The sequence below is a fragment of the Coturnix japonica genome, chromosome 10 (assembly GCF_054131305.1).
Source record: "Coturnix japonica strain WE chromosome 10, WE-NBRP24, whole genome shotgun sequence".
In the NCBI taxonomy this organism is placed as follows: Eukaryota; Metazoa; Chordata; class Aves; order Galliformes; family Phasianidae; genus Coturnix; species Coturnix japonica.
In genome coordinates this window covers 4,322,140-4,337,434 of record NC_140672.1, presented here as the reverse complement: position 1 = coordinate 4,337,434, position 15,295 = coordinate 4,322,140, and the positions used below count along the sequence as shown (strand labels likewise).

The 15,295-nt window shown below is 52.3% G+C and overlaps 1 protein-coding gene and 1 long non-coding RNA gene across 3 annotated transcripts; both read right to left on the bottom strand.

Moving 5' to 3' along the window:
- Positions 1-6,013: 6,013 nt before the first annotated feature.
- On the bottom strand, positions 6,014-9,136 carry LOC146759153 (uncharacterized). 2 transcript variants are annotated; one of them, XR_014932387.1, is made up of 3 exons: positions 9,014-9,136; positions 7,427-8,908; positions 6,014-7,231 (listed from the first exon to the last, which is right to left on the bottom strand). It is a non-coding gene; the product is annotated as an uncharacterized LOC146759153 (long non-coding RNA). The 2 variants fall into 2 exon arrangements; XR_014932388.1 differs by lacking the exon at positions 9,014-9,136 and having other exon boundaries at positions 6,330-7,231; positions 7,427-7,580; positions 8,101-8,342.
- Positions 9,137-11,956: 2,820 nt separating this feature from the next.
- On the bottom strand, positions 11,957-14,249 carry LOC146759152 (uncharacterized). Its single transcript, XM_085510585.1, has one exon. The coding sequence runs from the start codon at positions 14,161-14,163 to the stop codon at positions 13,435-13,437; it is 729 nt and encodes a 242-aa protein (XP_085366711.1). The 5' UTR covers positions 14,164-14,249; the 3' UTR covers positions 11,957-13,434.
- Between the last annotated feature and the right edge of the window lie 1,046 nt (positions 14,250-15,295).

Here is a 15,295-nt window from a genome sequence, read left to right as displayed (position 1 = left end):
TCGAGCCCAATCTTCAGCCCATCACCTCCTTTATTTAATCACAGAATAATTAAGATGGGGAAATAGCACTGAGACCACAGAGTCCAACCTTCAGCTCATCTCCTTCTTTAATTAATCATGGGATAATTAGGGTAATTAGGCAACAGCGAATGCTGTACTTATGCAGTTGGGCTCTGCTCTGAATGTCCCACTGACTCCCAACTCTGTCTTTAAGCGGATTAATTGCATTACATGCGCCTCTGAGTTGATTCCTGGAATTGATTACCCCACAGAAACCCATAGAGACCCACAGAGACCCATAGTGTTGGAGCTGGGGCAGTATGTTTGGGCTGCAGTTGGAGGGTCCTTACAGATCAATGAACCACAGAATGGCCTGGGTTGGAAGGGTACGTAAGGATCACAGAACCACAGAAAGGTTGGGTTGGAAGGGTCCTTAAAGATCATAGAGCCTTGGAACAGCTGGATTGGGTTGGGTTGAAAGGGTACTGATAGGTTGCAGAATCATAGAATCATAGAATGACATGGGTTGGAAAGGACCTCAAAGTGATCTATTCACACTGTTGTCCTGTGCTGGGAGAGCAGCACAGCCTGAGGCACTTTCCTTCCTCACTGAGCTCACTTCATTTCTGAAGCCCACCCCATGCAGACATACATCATCAGCTTCAATACATACCTCTCTTTCAGGACCTTTGTGGGCAGTCCATCACCCTGCTCTGAAGCCTTCTCTCTCTTCCTCTCCCACACACTCATGCATCCAGCAGTGCTGTGCATGGAGTTGATGACTGCTGACCTATGGACCTACTCACATCTACATCTCCCTCCATGTGTGTATCAGCCCACAGCTGGTACTGCCCCACTGATAGGGGCGGATCACCGAGTGGCAGAGGATGGAGATATCCTCCCATTCTGCTCTCTTGGGATTCTTTATCTCTTTAAGGGACTACTGAGACTGCAGTGTTTGTTTGGCTCCAGTGGCAGTGGTTTATAATTATGGCACACAGCTGTGCTGACAGCTCTGATTCCTGTGGGCCTTAATAAAAGTCATCAGCTGTTTGTTAGCAACTGTTCATTAATACTTATTATTATCTTTTATTTTGCCGTACATGATTCTCATCTGGGCATTGCATTTGTGGGTAAAGAAAAGTTGGTTAGAAAATGAAAGAAAATCAAAGCCCCTTTGCATTGCAGTTGAGGCTCCCACCCATGGAGTGGTGGAATCACCGTCCCTGGAGGTGTTCCACCAATGTGGGGCAGCGGGCAGTGCTGGTGGGCAATGGGTGGTTGGATGAGGGGATTGTTTGGAGTTCTTTTCCAGCCTTAATGACTCAGAGCTGGGGCTCAGTGAGGGCTGGCCGCCCCTGAGAGGTGGGTGGCCTTTGGGATGGAGTTGTGTTTTGCCATTAGAATCAGATTGTAAGGAGAAATAATTACGCACAGAGGTAATTATTAGGGTTAGAGTTAAAGTTAGAGTTAGGGTTGGGATTAGGATTTGCATTAGGGTTAGGGTTAGGGCTACGATTAAGGTTAGGGTTAGCGTTTGGGTTAGGGAGCCATCTCCAATGGTCTCATCATACAAAGTGCCATGTTGAGGTCCCATTCAACTCATGCTTTCAAGATGGAGAGCCTACCAGGGGTGTTACCCTGCTTGACCCCTTGTCTAACAGGTAACAACTGTTGGTAGATGTGAAGGTTGGGCAGAGCGTCCATGATATTGCAGAGATCTCTATTCTTGGAGATGTCAGAAAGGTGATTAGAAAAATGCTTTCTTGAACTTCCAGAGGGTGGGCTTTGACCTGTTCAGGATGCTTCTTGCAGGGGTCTCTTGGGAGTCATTCTTGAAGGGTAAAGAGATCCGGGAAGCCCAGACAATTCCTCAAAATGGAAATCTTAAAGGCTGTTCCTGAGTGCCATAAGGTGAACTCGGGTGGGAAGGACACTGGTGTGGATGATCCAGGAGCTTTTGTTGGGACTCCAGGAGAAAAAAAAAGACTATGTCCTCTGAGAAAGGATGGCTGCTTGGGGAGACTACAAAGAATTTGCTGAGAGATGCAAGGAAGAAGTTAGAAAGGCAAAAGCCCAACTGCAACTCAGGTTTGCCTGCAGTAAAAGTGAAGGAGAAATCCTCGGGATGAAGTTCAGTCAGGTCAAGTACTGGGTGCTGCACTCGGGACACATCACCCCCAGTCTGGAGCACAGTGGGGTCTGATGAGGAGTGGCTGAGTGAGCTGAGATGGGTCAGTGTGGAGGAGTCAGAGAAGATCCATGGCACTCTATTAGGGAGATTGTGATGAGGAAGTGTTTGGCCTCTTCTACCAGGCAACAAACAAGACCAGTGAAAATGGCTACAGATTGCACCAGGGGAGATTTAGATTAGATATAAGTGGCCTGTGGTAGGAATGATGGCAGTGGTAGGAATGCCGCTTTGCAACACCGGAGGCCTGGGTTCGAATCCCCCCTGTGGCGCAAGTGGTAGAAGTGCCGCTCTGCTACACAGGAGGCTCGAATCCCGGGGGTTGGACTCGATGATCTCTAAGGTCCCTTCCAACCCGCATGAGACTGTGATACAGTGATAAGGAAAATCTTTTGCTTATGTGGAGTGGTCAGGCACTGTAATGTCCTGCCCAGGGAGGCATTGGAGTCACCATCCCTGCTGGTGTTCAAGGCATTGGGATGTGGTACTATGAGATATGGTTCAGTAGCTCAGTGGTACTAATGGTGATGTAAGGACGGTTGGACAGGATGGCCTTCTAGGTCCTTTCCAACCTTGTGATTCTATGATCCCATGTTAATATCTGCTTAAGTGGATTATAACTTATGCTTCTGATATGCAAATGAGCTCCCAGCCTCTACCTTCCACATTCAAATGTGGAAACCCATCATCCTCATCAGTTTGTTTCCTCTCATAGAATCATAGAATCACAAGGTTGGAAAGGACCTACAAGATCATCTAGTCCAACCATCCTCCCATTACCGTAGCTAGAGGAAACCATTAACCCATATCTTGTAGCTCCTCATCCAGACACCTCTTGAACACTGCCAGGGATGATGACTCCACCACCTCCCTGGGCAGCCATTCCAGTGCCTGACCACACTGAGACAAAAAGTTCCTTCTTATGTCTGGTCTAAGCTTGTTCTGATACTAGTCCACTGGCAAAGACGCATGCTTCAAGGACGTGTCAAATGAACTCAATGTGTTTTTGTTGGTGAACTGTTGATTGGTTGGTTGGTTTTTCCCTTTCTCTCTTTCCCCCAGAATCTGACCCACCGGGCAGGGACAGGCATTGCCCACAGACACCAAGGCTGCTGCTCCGTGTGATTTAATCAGCTCTGGGCCCATGATCCCTCCCTGCATTGTGGGGTTGTTTCCAGTGATCCAGAGGAGATGGGAGATAAGGCTTATAAGCTTATACAGTCATTTGAGTAGTGAAAAATTACAGTGAGATCGCACTGCAGTCCTCTCTTCTCACTGAGCTTCATTTGGTTTATGTGGGCAACATTTTGGAGCCTGGCCTGGTCCTTTTGGGTGGCATCCCTTCCTTCTACTAGCTGCACCGCTAAGCATGATACCATCAGTAAACACTGAATCACGCTGTCTGCCTCATTGATAAAGATGCTGAAGAGCATTGGTTTCAAGATAGGGATTGGGGGACTGTCATGGTTTTGTGGTATTGCTGTCAATATTCTACATCACTACATCAAGTGCACTATGTATCATTGGAAGGTTCATGCTCCTGTTCCATGGAATGGTGGCGTCCTGAGTACTCAGCTCTCGGAGGTGAACTACGTATCCCAGAGGACATCGCGGCCAGAGATAAATCACAGGAGGAGGACACATATAATCTCTCTCCCAGGCTGGAGTTGTCTCTCTCTCAGATGCTTGGGGAGTGGGAAGCATTCCAGCTGTGCCGCCTAGAGGTCACAGTAGGCTTCTCGGTTTTCGGAGACTCTCTCTCTCTGTTTTGTTCAATTTATTAGCCTCAATTATATTATATTATATTGTGTTCTCTTGTATTCCGATATCATTTTTTCCTCCTAAGTTTTCCTCCTTAGATTGCTGCTGATTTTTTTCCCATTCCCCTTTTCCCTTCCTTTCTGGGCCGGGGGGGCCCTATGGGGCGGCTGTCCCCTGTCACGGGCATAGGTAAATCAAGGTAACCCGTGACAGGGACCAAACTCATCATCAGACCCCACCTGGATGACACCAGCTTGCCCTGGAGAATCTACCTTGGCAGGTCCGTGTGCTAAGGAGCTGGAGAGAACATGTTTTTGGAGAGTCAAACATACAGGTTCAACAAGTACCCAAGGTGGCCTTGCAAAACTAACTGGTTCTAGATATATTGCTGTTAAAAGAACATGGGGTGTGAGGGACATTGAACTGAGCTGAAAGAGAATGCTGTATCAGTATCCACAATGCCACCACTACCATAACTGAGGCCCATCAAAACACAAAGGCAATCACCTAAGAGACTGGAGAGCTTTTTCCAGTGATGCAGAGAAAACTGTTTGATGGACTGATTTTCACATCCCTGCTGAAATCACTGGGATGAAGAGGGTGGGGGAAATGGCTTGTGAATATCAGTCTTAGGATATGGGGTGTGGGTTTCCATTTCTAATGGTAGACCTTCTCATCTTTCTTCCTTTTTGTCTGCCAACTGCTATGTGCAGATCACCATTATTGAGGGAAACCACAGAATATTTGAGCCATAGGTTGGTGTATGGGATGAGACATGAGTGCCTGTCCATGTGAGCTGGAACAATGCCCTGAGAGACAGTTGATTCATATGGAAAAGCTGGGTGTCTCTTCCCTTTATTAAACTGATGTATCAGCCACTCCTGGAAGAGTCCTGAATGACAGCCCTGAAATGGTCAGGTTTCAGGACAAGGCCTGGTGTGACTTCCTTTGATTTGGATATAGCCCAGTGTCCAGGAATTAAGGCAACTCCAGTTCCAGAGGCTGATGGTATCTGATCTGCTTCCTTTGATATTACAACTAGTTGCTGGGGGGGGATTGGATTTGCCCTACCTCTCCTGCTCGCCCTGCTTCTAGGTGTTGCTGCTTCCACTCTATGCTATGTGGAACATCCCCATCAGCAGGCTTGGTGCTGGATCCAGGACTGGTGATCTCATCACCCCCTTTAATTGTTTTTACTAACTCAAGTCATACTTGAAGTTCCTATAAACCTTAGGAGATGCCTCTTAACAAGTGACCAGCACTGATGGACTTCAGTGCCTAGGGCAAGTGATGCTGTTCCAGACATACCCCCTTTATTCCTAAAAGAATACTTAACTGGTATCATTCTCCTGGCTGGGTGGCTTATAGTCGACTCCCACTTTACTTCCTTATCCCTTAGTCCATGCCCAGAGCTTCTCAGCCACGTCACTGCCAATTGTAAGCTCCATGCAGAGGTCAAGTGGGACACAGAGGGCACAGCATTCTGCTGGGTGGACACAAGTGTTGGTTTAACCGGATGGGACAAAGCACTCCCATCACGCCCTCCTGGGAAAACGGCCATCCCAAGAATGGCAGTCTGCCTATTCTATGACCCCATATGAAATGCTCCTGCACTGATTGATTAAAGGGCTTTAAACCAGGTCCGAAGGGGGAAGGGAGGGGAAATGGATGTGACAGAGAAGGGCTGAGGGATGTTGTAGTTGGAGATTGCAGGGAAAGCCCACTGGATGCACAGCAGGGAAATGTGGGGTGAGTCTCCTCTTGTGCGTGCAGGGGAAGACGCAGAGGAACTGTAGGCTGAGCTGGACAGGGAGAGGAACCCGACAGCCAACACACCTTGTGCACCAGCAGCTGCTCTCGTACGTAGGTGGCCAATACATCCGAGATGGCAACTGCCTCTGGAGGGCAGAGGAACATCAGGTCACACTCTGCATCTGCCACTTCCCAGCAGCCCGACTGCCTTGGGCCGGGTGTTGCCATGTGCTTCCATGGTTCAACCACCCCCTGCCCTAAAGTCTAGCGCTGTTCCCCACCAGGACCAAAGCCACTATAACTCAGGATAGATGGCAAAATGGTGTTTATTGGGGGTAGTTAGCGTCTTATACTTTCATCACCTCATCTACAACCCCCTGAGAGCGTCTGAAATATGCACCCAACATACATCACAGGGCAGAGGACACAACAGGGAAGGTACTGCCACGTCACATCCCGAATCCTTGCTAATGCCTACAACACCCAGGAGGGAGGTGGCAGATAGAAAGTGTCGTCTCCATCCCCAGCCCCACACGCAGACAGCCCCGAGGTGGTCCCCGTGCAGGGCCTCTCCTGCTGAGCACCAAGATGGGCTGCAGCACCGCTCCCGTGGTGGCTGTGGGCATGTGCACCTTCAGTTATCACTGCATATCAGACCAGAGGCACAGCCCGCCTGGGGCCATTCTGGCTCATCCCAGGTTGCTACTTGTTGGCCCCGGCCATGCCAGAGCTCATCCCTTCAGATACGCCTGCTCTGTGCCAGATGCTCCTTCAGGATGCAGGACCCACTGCCGTGCTCTGCCTTCACCCCCTCCAGGGTGGCCGTGTATCAGATGTCACCACGGTGACGCGGTGACAATGTGGCCAGAGCTGGCAGCTGCCCATTATTACACTGGCACAGCAGCCTCCTGCCTGCCATGACAGAGCAGGAGCCCAGTCCTACACCTTGGTGGTTCCCACTGCCCATTCCTGGGCCCCTTGTGTGCCAGCAGCACCACACCAGAGGTGCTGGCGGTGGGCCCCTCGGGCAGGCTGGCCTCACCATGAGATGCTGAGCCCGCTGGCGTCTGAGGCTCTTCTTGTGCTGGCCTGAGCTTCTCGCTCCTAGACGTCTGTCATCTGGTGACCGGGAGCTCGGTGGCTGCAGTGCTCACTTACTCCCTTTGGACACTGAGGGCAGGCTGGCCTTCGAGCATGCTGAAGACCACGGGGTGGGTTTCAGTGCCCTGACTCGGCCCAGGTCTCCTGCTTGGCCTTGGGTTCCACCTCAGCCATGGCTTTGGCTGGATGCTGCTCAGGCAGAAGACAGCTTCTCGAGGAAGTCGTAATACAACTTCATTTCAAAGGTCAGACCATCAATGAGGAGCACTCCGACGTCCTTCTGGACCACAGCGATGTTCTCCCCATTCTGCAGGCAGCTGGGAAGCAGCAATACAGTGCTTTGGATGCACGTCTGCACCCTCTGCCGGCTCACAGAAGTAGCTGTGGATACCTGGCTGTACTACAGGTGCTCCACCTACCTGTGGGCTGAAAAAATACCACAGACGGTGCTGATACGGTTGCTGTTCCACAGCAAATTTCATAGAACTGCTTCTAAGGGACATCACTTAGAACGGCCCCGTTTTTGGACGGGCTCCTCAGACAGTCTGCTTCTGAGAAGGGAAGTGGTGGCCCTCTTTGCCCCATCCACAAAGCCAGCAAGGGTTTAATCCCCCCTCCTACCTGACAGGGACTCCCTGCAGGACTTGAGGTGGTGCACAGCTATGAGGTTGCTGGCCAGGTGAAACACGGGCCAGCACAGGGTCACGGTCCTTTCCTCCGTCTTGATCTCCTTGGAGGTGATGTCAAAGGAGCCGAAGGTGGGAATCCAGATCCTCTGCGAGTGGAGGAGGAAGAAAGGGCGGACACGTTACAGGCTGGCTGGAGGAAGAGCTGGAGTTGGTCCTGTGCGGGGACAGAGCTCAGGAGCCCCCTCCTGCTGTTCAGAGGCACAAGCCAGGGCAGCGGAGACAGCTTTGGGGCTGCACAGCCCTCTCCTTCCCTTCGCCCTCCGTCCCAAACGCACCTCAGCAGGGAAAGACGGGGTGAGTTTTCTTGGCAGTTCTGAGAACTCAGTTTGCCACTGTTACCCTGGAAGGTTCCCTTTCCCATTAGGCCCACTTGTGCCCTGTTCCTGGTACTGGGATCATGCTTTGTAGGGTCCGTTTGCCCAATATATCCTCTTACCTTCCCCTACAACCAATTTCCATAAAATACTACAGGGCAGAACAACGTGTCCATCTGGGCATGCACCCACCTGTCAGCTTGCTCTCTTCCCTTCTAAATCATTACTGTACTCCTGTCCTCTCTAGAATATTTTACAGGTTTCGACTCAGGTTCAGAGACCTTAAGCTTACCGTCTGGAACTGAAGCCTTCTTCAACTGCCTGTTCTGCCACATGATCCATCATCTTATTCCCTGTTTCCTGTACAGTATTGCTTTTCTGATGTCCTTTACAACGTAAAATCGCCATTTGTAGACCCCATATGCCCCTACAGGCCCCGATAGGTCCCATATTCCTCTCACAGCCACCCATTTCCTCATATCCTTTGGTATCCCCCCACAGCCCACTACAACCCTATATCCCCAAGACTGAGTACTATACCTATATTATACCTATATACCTAAATTATATCCTATACCCATCCCACTGCAACCTACAGCCCCATACTACCCTATATTCACCCCCACCTGCATAACCCTATATAACCCTGTACCCCACTACAGGCCCATATTACCCCATAACCCCCACGACCTCACCTGCTGCCTTGCTGGAAGGGGAGGTTTGGCAGCAGCTCCACTCATCAGGAAGTCCTCCAGAAACTTCCTTCTTTCCTCCTGAGCAGGAGACTGGATGCAGATCTGACAACAGAGGGCTCCTCGGGCAGGCTGGGCTCGACACGAGATGGTGCTGCTGCTATTTCCTTGGCTTGTTCCCGCGCTTCCCTGATCTTCTGAACCCTCTTCCAGAGAAGCTTCACCAAGTCGCAGGCCAGATGGTCTGCGTCGGGCATCGTTGGGTGCAGCCCTTGAGGAAGATGGTGGCTCTTGGCTGCAAGCTCCACCCTCACGCTGGGCTTCCTCTGCTCCTCCTTCTTCAGCGAGGAAGCTGACACGTCTTGTTTGGCCCAGCTCTTCTTGGTATTCTGTTCCCTCCTGGCCCTGCTGCTCAGATACAAGCACAAGTGCTGCTGGAGAATCAGTGCAAAGCACAGCCTGAATTGCTGCTACCTTGCACTGAGAAAAGGCTGAGATGCACCACGGCCTCACCTGCTGCCTTCTTGGAAGGGGAGCTTCAGCTCCACTCGTCAGGAAGTCCTCCAGAAACCTCCTTCTTTCCTCCTGAGCAGGAGACTGGATGCTGAAACCTTCTCCAAACTCATTATTAAACAGCACCTGGACCTGAAGCCCCAGGAGAAAGCACAGTTCAGATCCAAGACCTAAAAACAGTCATATTCTAGCACAATACAATTCTAATTCCGATTTAAATTTCAGGACTAGCATTTCACCCACCCTGCCATGGAAGGGGAAAAGGGAGGGAGAAAGGGAAGGGGAAAGCAAGGGAGAGCCTTCTAGCCCCACATGCCCCTATAATCTACTCTATAGCCCCATACAACCCCAACAGCCCTGTATCCCACTACAATCCTCCTACTGCCCACCCACAGCCCCCTAGAGACACATATCCCCCATAATCCTCCTATAGCCTACCCAGAGCACCCTACGCCCACGTTTAGAACCGTAGAGCTTCCCCACAGCCCTATATAGCACCCCAGCTCTTTATAGCCCCAAGATCCCCTGTAGCCCCCCACAGCCCAGCATCAGCCCTGGATCCCCTCCACAGTCATCTATACTCTCCCCAGAGCCCCCGCTCTCCCATATACCCCTATACCTCATCAAAAGTCCCAGACAACTTTCTAGAACCCCATAGCTTTCTATGCCCACTAGCAAGTTCCCCATAGCCCCATATACACCTACATCTACCCCTGCAGTCCCCCTAGCACCCTACAGCCCCATATCCTCAAATAAAACCCACACAGCTCTATATCCTTCTAGAGCTTCCCAAAAGCTCCCTAGAGCCCCACATCTTTCCCAACAGCCCCCTCACACATCTCTATATTCCCACCTCAGCTACTCACATCCCCAGATCCCCCTACAGCCACCGGCAGAACTCACATTCCCCTCACATCCACCCATTTCCTCATATCCCTTGGGATCCCCACACAGCCCACTACAACCCCATCTCCCCCACTATTCACCCCTAGATCCATCCCACTGCCCCCTACAGCCCCACATTACCCTGGACGCTCCCTACAGCCCCCCCCACGGCCACACATTACCCCACAGCCCCCTCAACTCCCCCATCCCCCCCACTCCTCCCCCACTGCTCCCTACACCCACAGCCCACCTCAGCTTCCTCTCCCCGGCCCCGGCCCGGCCCCGTTCTCCCGCACACCTCCGGCTCCGCCGTCCTCAGCCCCGCTCCCGTCGTGCCGCGGTTCCGTCTCGGTGCTGCCCGGACAGCTCCGGCGCGCAGCGGCTGCAGCGGCGCTGCCATGTGAGGTGACCCGGGCTGCGGCAGCGGCTTCAGCCGAACGAAGGGAGAGCCGGGAGGCCCCAAGACACAAGATGGCGGCCGCTCCCGCGCGCGGAGCCTCAGCCAATCGGAGCCGGCGGCGCTGCCTGGGGAATCCTACCAGGCCAACATACAACCTGCCCGGGGCGCGCTGCCAGGCGACAAAATGGCTGACTGACCTGCTGGGCCTTTGAGGCCAAAAGCCAGCCAAAAAGTTGGGGGGGACCTTGCCAGACCTGAAGCTGGTCATGCGGTTAGGGGGCCCTGCCAGGCTAAAAGCCAGCTGTCTGCTCTGCGGGGTACTGGCGGGCCAAAAGCCTGCAGGCTGGGGTCCCTGCCCAGCCAAAACCCATCAATCCCGAGGCTCCTTGTCAGGATAGAGGCCTGTTGTCCGGCCTGTGGGGCCTGGGTTACCTTGCATTCCCTTAGCATAGTTAGTGAAATAAGTTTTCCTCCTTAGATGGTTGCTGCTGCTCTCTGTTTCCTTGCGCCCGTCTCCCATCTCCCTACCCCTTTCCCTTTTCCCTTCCCATTTGTCGTGGGCCGGGGGCCCCACGGCCCTACTGCCCCTCCTCCCCTACCCCTGGCATGGGCAGATTGATCCAGATAAGTCCAGGACAGAGATGTGTGTGTTTCTGAAATCTCTGTTCCACGTGGTTGCCATGCGACAGATGGCAGCAGAGGGGCACTCTGACCAACTGCTGTCTGACACGGAAGCGTGTCTGAATTAAAGGTGTGGGACTGAACTCCTGTGTGCACAAAACATGGCACCCGCTGACATCCTTTGTGCCCTGGGGACGGTGCTGGCCTTTCTGACTGTGGCTGTGGCTTTAGGGCCTGAAGCTGGTGCCGGCCTGTCTGGCTGTGGATTTAAGCCCCATGGCCGGTGTCAGCCTCTCTTGTTGTGGTTTTCCACCCCAGGGCTGGTGCCCGTCCCTCCAGACATGTTTTTATGTCCCAGGGCCAGTGCTGGCCTGTGGGGCTGTGGTGGGAATGCAATGTTTTTTTCTGCATTAGAGTTTGAACAGGGCAATTAGCAGCATGTTTTAGAAATACAGTTGCTGAATTATGGGATCAATTCTTCCTTGCCAAACTGCAATCATTTTTAAATGTGCCAAACAGAACAGAAAGAGTATTACGGACTAGAAAAGCTTATTGTAAGGCTGTTCTGTTAGGATAGGAGACTCCCAGCAGAAGAAGACAGTTTTCACAAACAACAAAGCCAGGGCCTCCAACAAGGCTGGACTGCCTCGCTGTGTGAGAAGGTCGGCACGCAGCAGGCAGGCAGCACGGTACTCCCCTCTACCCTCCTCCTGTGCTTGTCTGTATGCAAGGACCAGCAGACTGACTTGTGGAATCAAACTTGATCAGCACCAAGTAGCTGTAAAGCAGGTATGTTTAATGAGCAATGCTCACACACCTTGGTGCAAGGGAGATGGCTGCACCTCACTTGCACCCCATTAGAAGAAAGTGTGCTACAGATGTAGGCTGAACTAATACATCTTCAGTAGCTGGCAGGAATTGGGATACATATTCATGACATTCCTGAGACCCCATTAGCATGCAGTCCCTCCCCCCTTGTGCACGCGTGGTGAGTCGTGGGGGTGGTGGTGGGATGAAAGCTTGACCCTGCAGGAGGGGCACCCCCCAGACTGGTTCCAGTTTGCCCTGTGGCATCCAGTCACCTCACTGTTCTCGGGCTGTTGCATCCTTATCTTTATGGCCTTCATCCCCCTTGTTATTCCAGACCCAGTGTCTGCACTCCCCATTCTTCTTTTACCGGACTATCTTTTCACTCCCCTGTCCCAGTTTCTGTGACAGTTTCTTTCTCTCCCTCACTGTGGGGCCCTTCTCTCATCCTTCACATCAGGTAGATGGAGCTGCAAGATTTGAGGTGGTTCAAATAGACTTGGACTGGCAGAACACGGGTGAATTATTTCTAGCTCGATGAGCCAATGAGAGACCTCAGGCCATCAAGGAAGAGATGCAACATGCAAGTGGGGTAGAGACCCAGGAGTGTGCTTAACTATGGACACTATTGTGCAGGTGATTCGTGACTGTAAAACATGTGCCATGATTAAATAAGCCAAGAGGATGAACCCTCTCTGGGGGGAAGGACGATGGCAAAAGGATAAATATGGGGAGGTGTGGCAGGTCGATGATATCACCTTGCCACGATCTCGCAATGGTGTTATGTGCTTACCATGGTGGAGGCAGCCACTGGGTGACTTGAAACAGACGCAGTACCCCATGCTACCACCCAAACCACTGAGTGGGATTATCGTATCCCCTACCATGCACCAGCTTCTGGTAAGATTGGATGATACAATGGGTTGTTGACAGCTATGTTGAAAGCAAAGGGTGGTGGAACACTGAAGCACTGGGAGAAGCATTGGGCAGAAGCCACTTGGTTGGTCAATACTAGAGGATCTGTCAATCGTGACTGTCCTAGCCAATCCAACCCCCTGCATACTGTAGAGGGAGACAAGGTCCCTGCAGTGCATGTAAAGATCGTGTTGGGAAAAGCAGTTTGGGTCCTTCCAGCCTCTGGAAAGGGCAAACCTCTGGGTGGAACTGCTTTTGCCCAGGGAGCTGGGTGCACTCGGTGGGTGCTGCAGAAAGATGGGGATGTTCAGTGTGTACCACAAGGGAATTTGATGCTGGGGGAGAGCAGTCGGTAACTCTGTCTATATATATGTATACAGACCAAAGCGCGTAATGTGTTTTGATTGTTTATTGGTGTGTATATTAAGTATATGTATGTTAAGTATATTTGTGTGTATATTAAGTATACGTATATTAAGTATATGTATGTTATTTTTACGTATATTAAGTACGATGTTGTGATGTTAATGAGCAATAGCAAAAATTAGCAAGCCATGACAGTCTTTATCCCTTGCCTGGAACACTTCCAGCTGTAGGGTTTTGTTCCTAAGCATCTCCCAGAGGCAAGGTGTCTCGGAAGAGTCCTCACTCTCTCTCCTTGTTCCTTTGATTTTCTGCAAGGAGATGGCATGCAGGAATGACACAAATGGGTCTCAATGGCACTAATGGGATTCAGCAGCTGTTTAGCAGCCTCCAGTGGAGTTCTGTCTATCCTGGGCACCCCATGCCCGCATCAGCGTGGGTTGGGTGTTCCCTTCCTGCGGGGTGGGGCTTTGGTCTTTGGAGACTGACTCCTGGGAGACCCCGTTTCGTTCCTTATGGGAGGCAGCAATCTGGGTCTGATGGTGGCAGAGTCCCTGGGTGGGCTGGACTCAGCACGAGATGCTGCTGCCGCCATCTCTTCGGTGGGAGACCCCGTTCCTTCCTTTATGGGTGGCAGCAACCCAGATCTGACAACAGAGGGCTCCTCAGGCAGGCTGGGATTGACACGAGATGGTGCTGATGCCATCTCCTCTGTGGGAGACCCTGTTTCTTTCCTTATGGGTGGCAGCAGTCCATATCTGTTGATGGAGGGCTCCTCGGGCAGGCAGGTCTCACCACAAGATGATGATGCTGCCATTTCCTGGGCTTGTTCCCGCTCTTCCCTGATCTTCCTAAGCCTCTCCATGTTAATTGTCATTGAGTCGTGGGCCAGAAGCCCCAGCCTGGATGGTCTGCATGGGGTCTCCGTGGACGGGCTGGATGCGGCCCTCGAGGAAGTTGTTGGCTCTTGGCTGCAAGCTGTTGTCCGCTTCAAGACCCCGTGGTGGTGTGAAGTCTTGGCTTCCGGCAGCTCGGGCAGCGCACCCTCACGCTGGGCTTCCCCTGCTCCTCCTTCTTCACTGAGGAACCTGACCTGTCTTGTTTGGCCCAGCTCTTCTAGGCTCTCTGTTCCTTCCTGGCCCTGCAGCTGGCAGCTCATCGGCTGCTCTGGGGCTTCAGGCGCTGCCCGGATGGGTGGCAGAACTCTGAAAGGACAGAGCGGGAGGGGTCTGCCTGAGTGGCTGATGGCTTTGGGACTGCATCCCACCAGCCTAATCCAGGACCCTGGGCTGTAATGCAGCCTTCCCCACAGACAGCTGACCGGCTGCCCCGGGGCTCTCTGGTGATGTGGAGAGGGGCCAGCCCTGTGAACTGGGGGGATCCTAGCATCCCTGTCCCAGCACACTCAGGCGGCCACAAACAAGCAGCGACCCTTTGGCATTAGGGAATGGGCTCTCGTTGGGTCACCCCTATGCACAGCCCAGCCCACAGCCTCCAGCCTCACCTTTTGGCAATGCTCTCCCTCTGCAGTGCGTTCCTTATCCTTCGCAGCTGCCCTCTATCGAGACTTGCAGTGCTCAGGTGTCTGATGAAGGTTGGAGTGTTGTCAATTCTCACTGCAGTTGGGAAGGAAGAGGAGATTTGCTGTCAAGGCTTTAGATCGCTAACAAGCAGCACTCAGGCTTGTTCCCAGAACCCGCCCTTAAACCATCTCTGTCCCCACTCCTCCTCTCTGCAGTTCAGCTCTGTTTTGGGGCTGCAGGATGGACATTGTCTTTGGGAAAGAGGAGCTGGCTGGTGACAATAAGGTAGCATGGTGACTTTTGGGGTCCCTGTCCTTCCACTGAGGGAGGGCAGGGCCTGAGATCCCCACATCCTCCTGCCATAGCCAGGGATGGAGATACATCACAGCCAGCACTTTTGTTTTGGACAGGCCAACCAGAACCTAAGGGGAAGAGGCCGTGCTGAGCTGTCACGAAGGTTTGATGTGCATCAGAGCCCAGGGCTGATGGTCAGCAAGGGACTGCCCACCTCCGGTTGGTTGCCCATGCCGTGGAAAGGAGCTGGAAGCCACTTTACCTTTCTTGCCCTTGGAAAGATTTGGCAAAGTTGGTTTCCCTGCCCCAGAGAAGTTCCCGGAGGACTTGCGGTGTATCAGGGGCGGCGGTTTGGGGACCAACTCCATTTGAAACCTGTAAGTGAGGAGGAGGAGGCAGTGAGCGGCGTGATGCAGCGCAACAGCAATCCTTGCTGCTCTCTCTGCTTGTTTGCTCACAGGCACGTTTTCATGC

What these genes read in the sequence shown, in the direction of transcription:
- LOC146759152 (XM_085510585.1), bottom strand. Translation starts at nt 14,163, where the DNA reads ATGAGCTGCCAGCTGCAGGGCCAGGAAGGAACAGAGAGCCTAGAAGAG.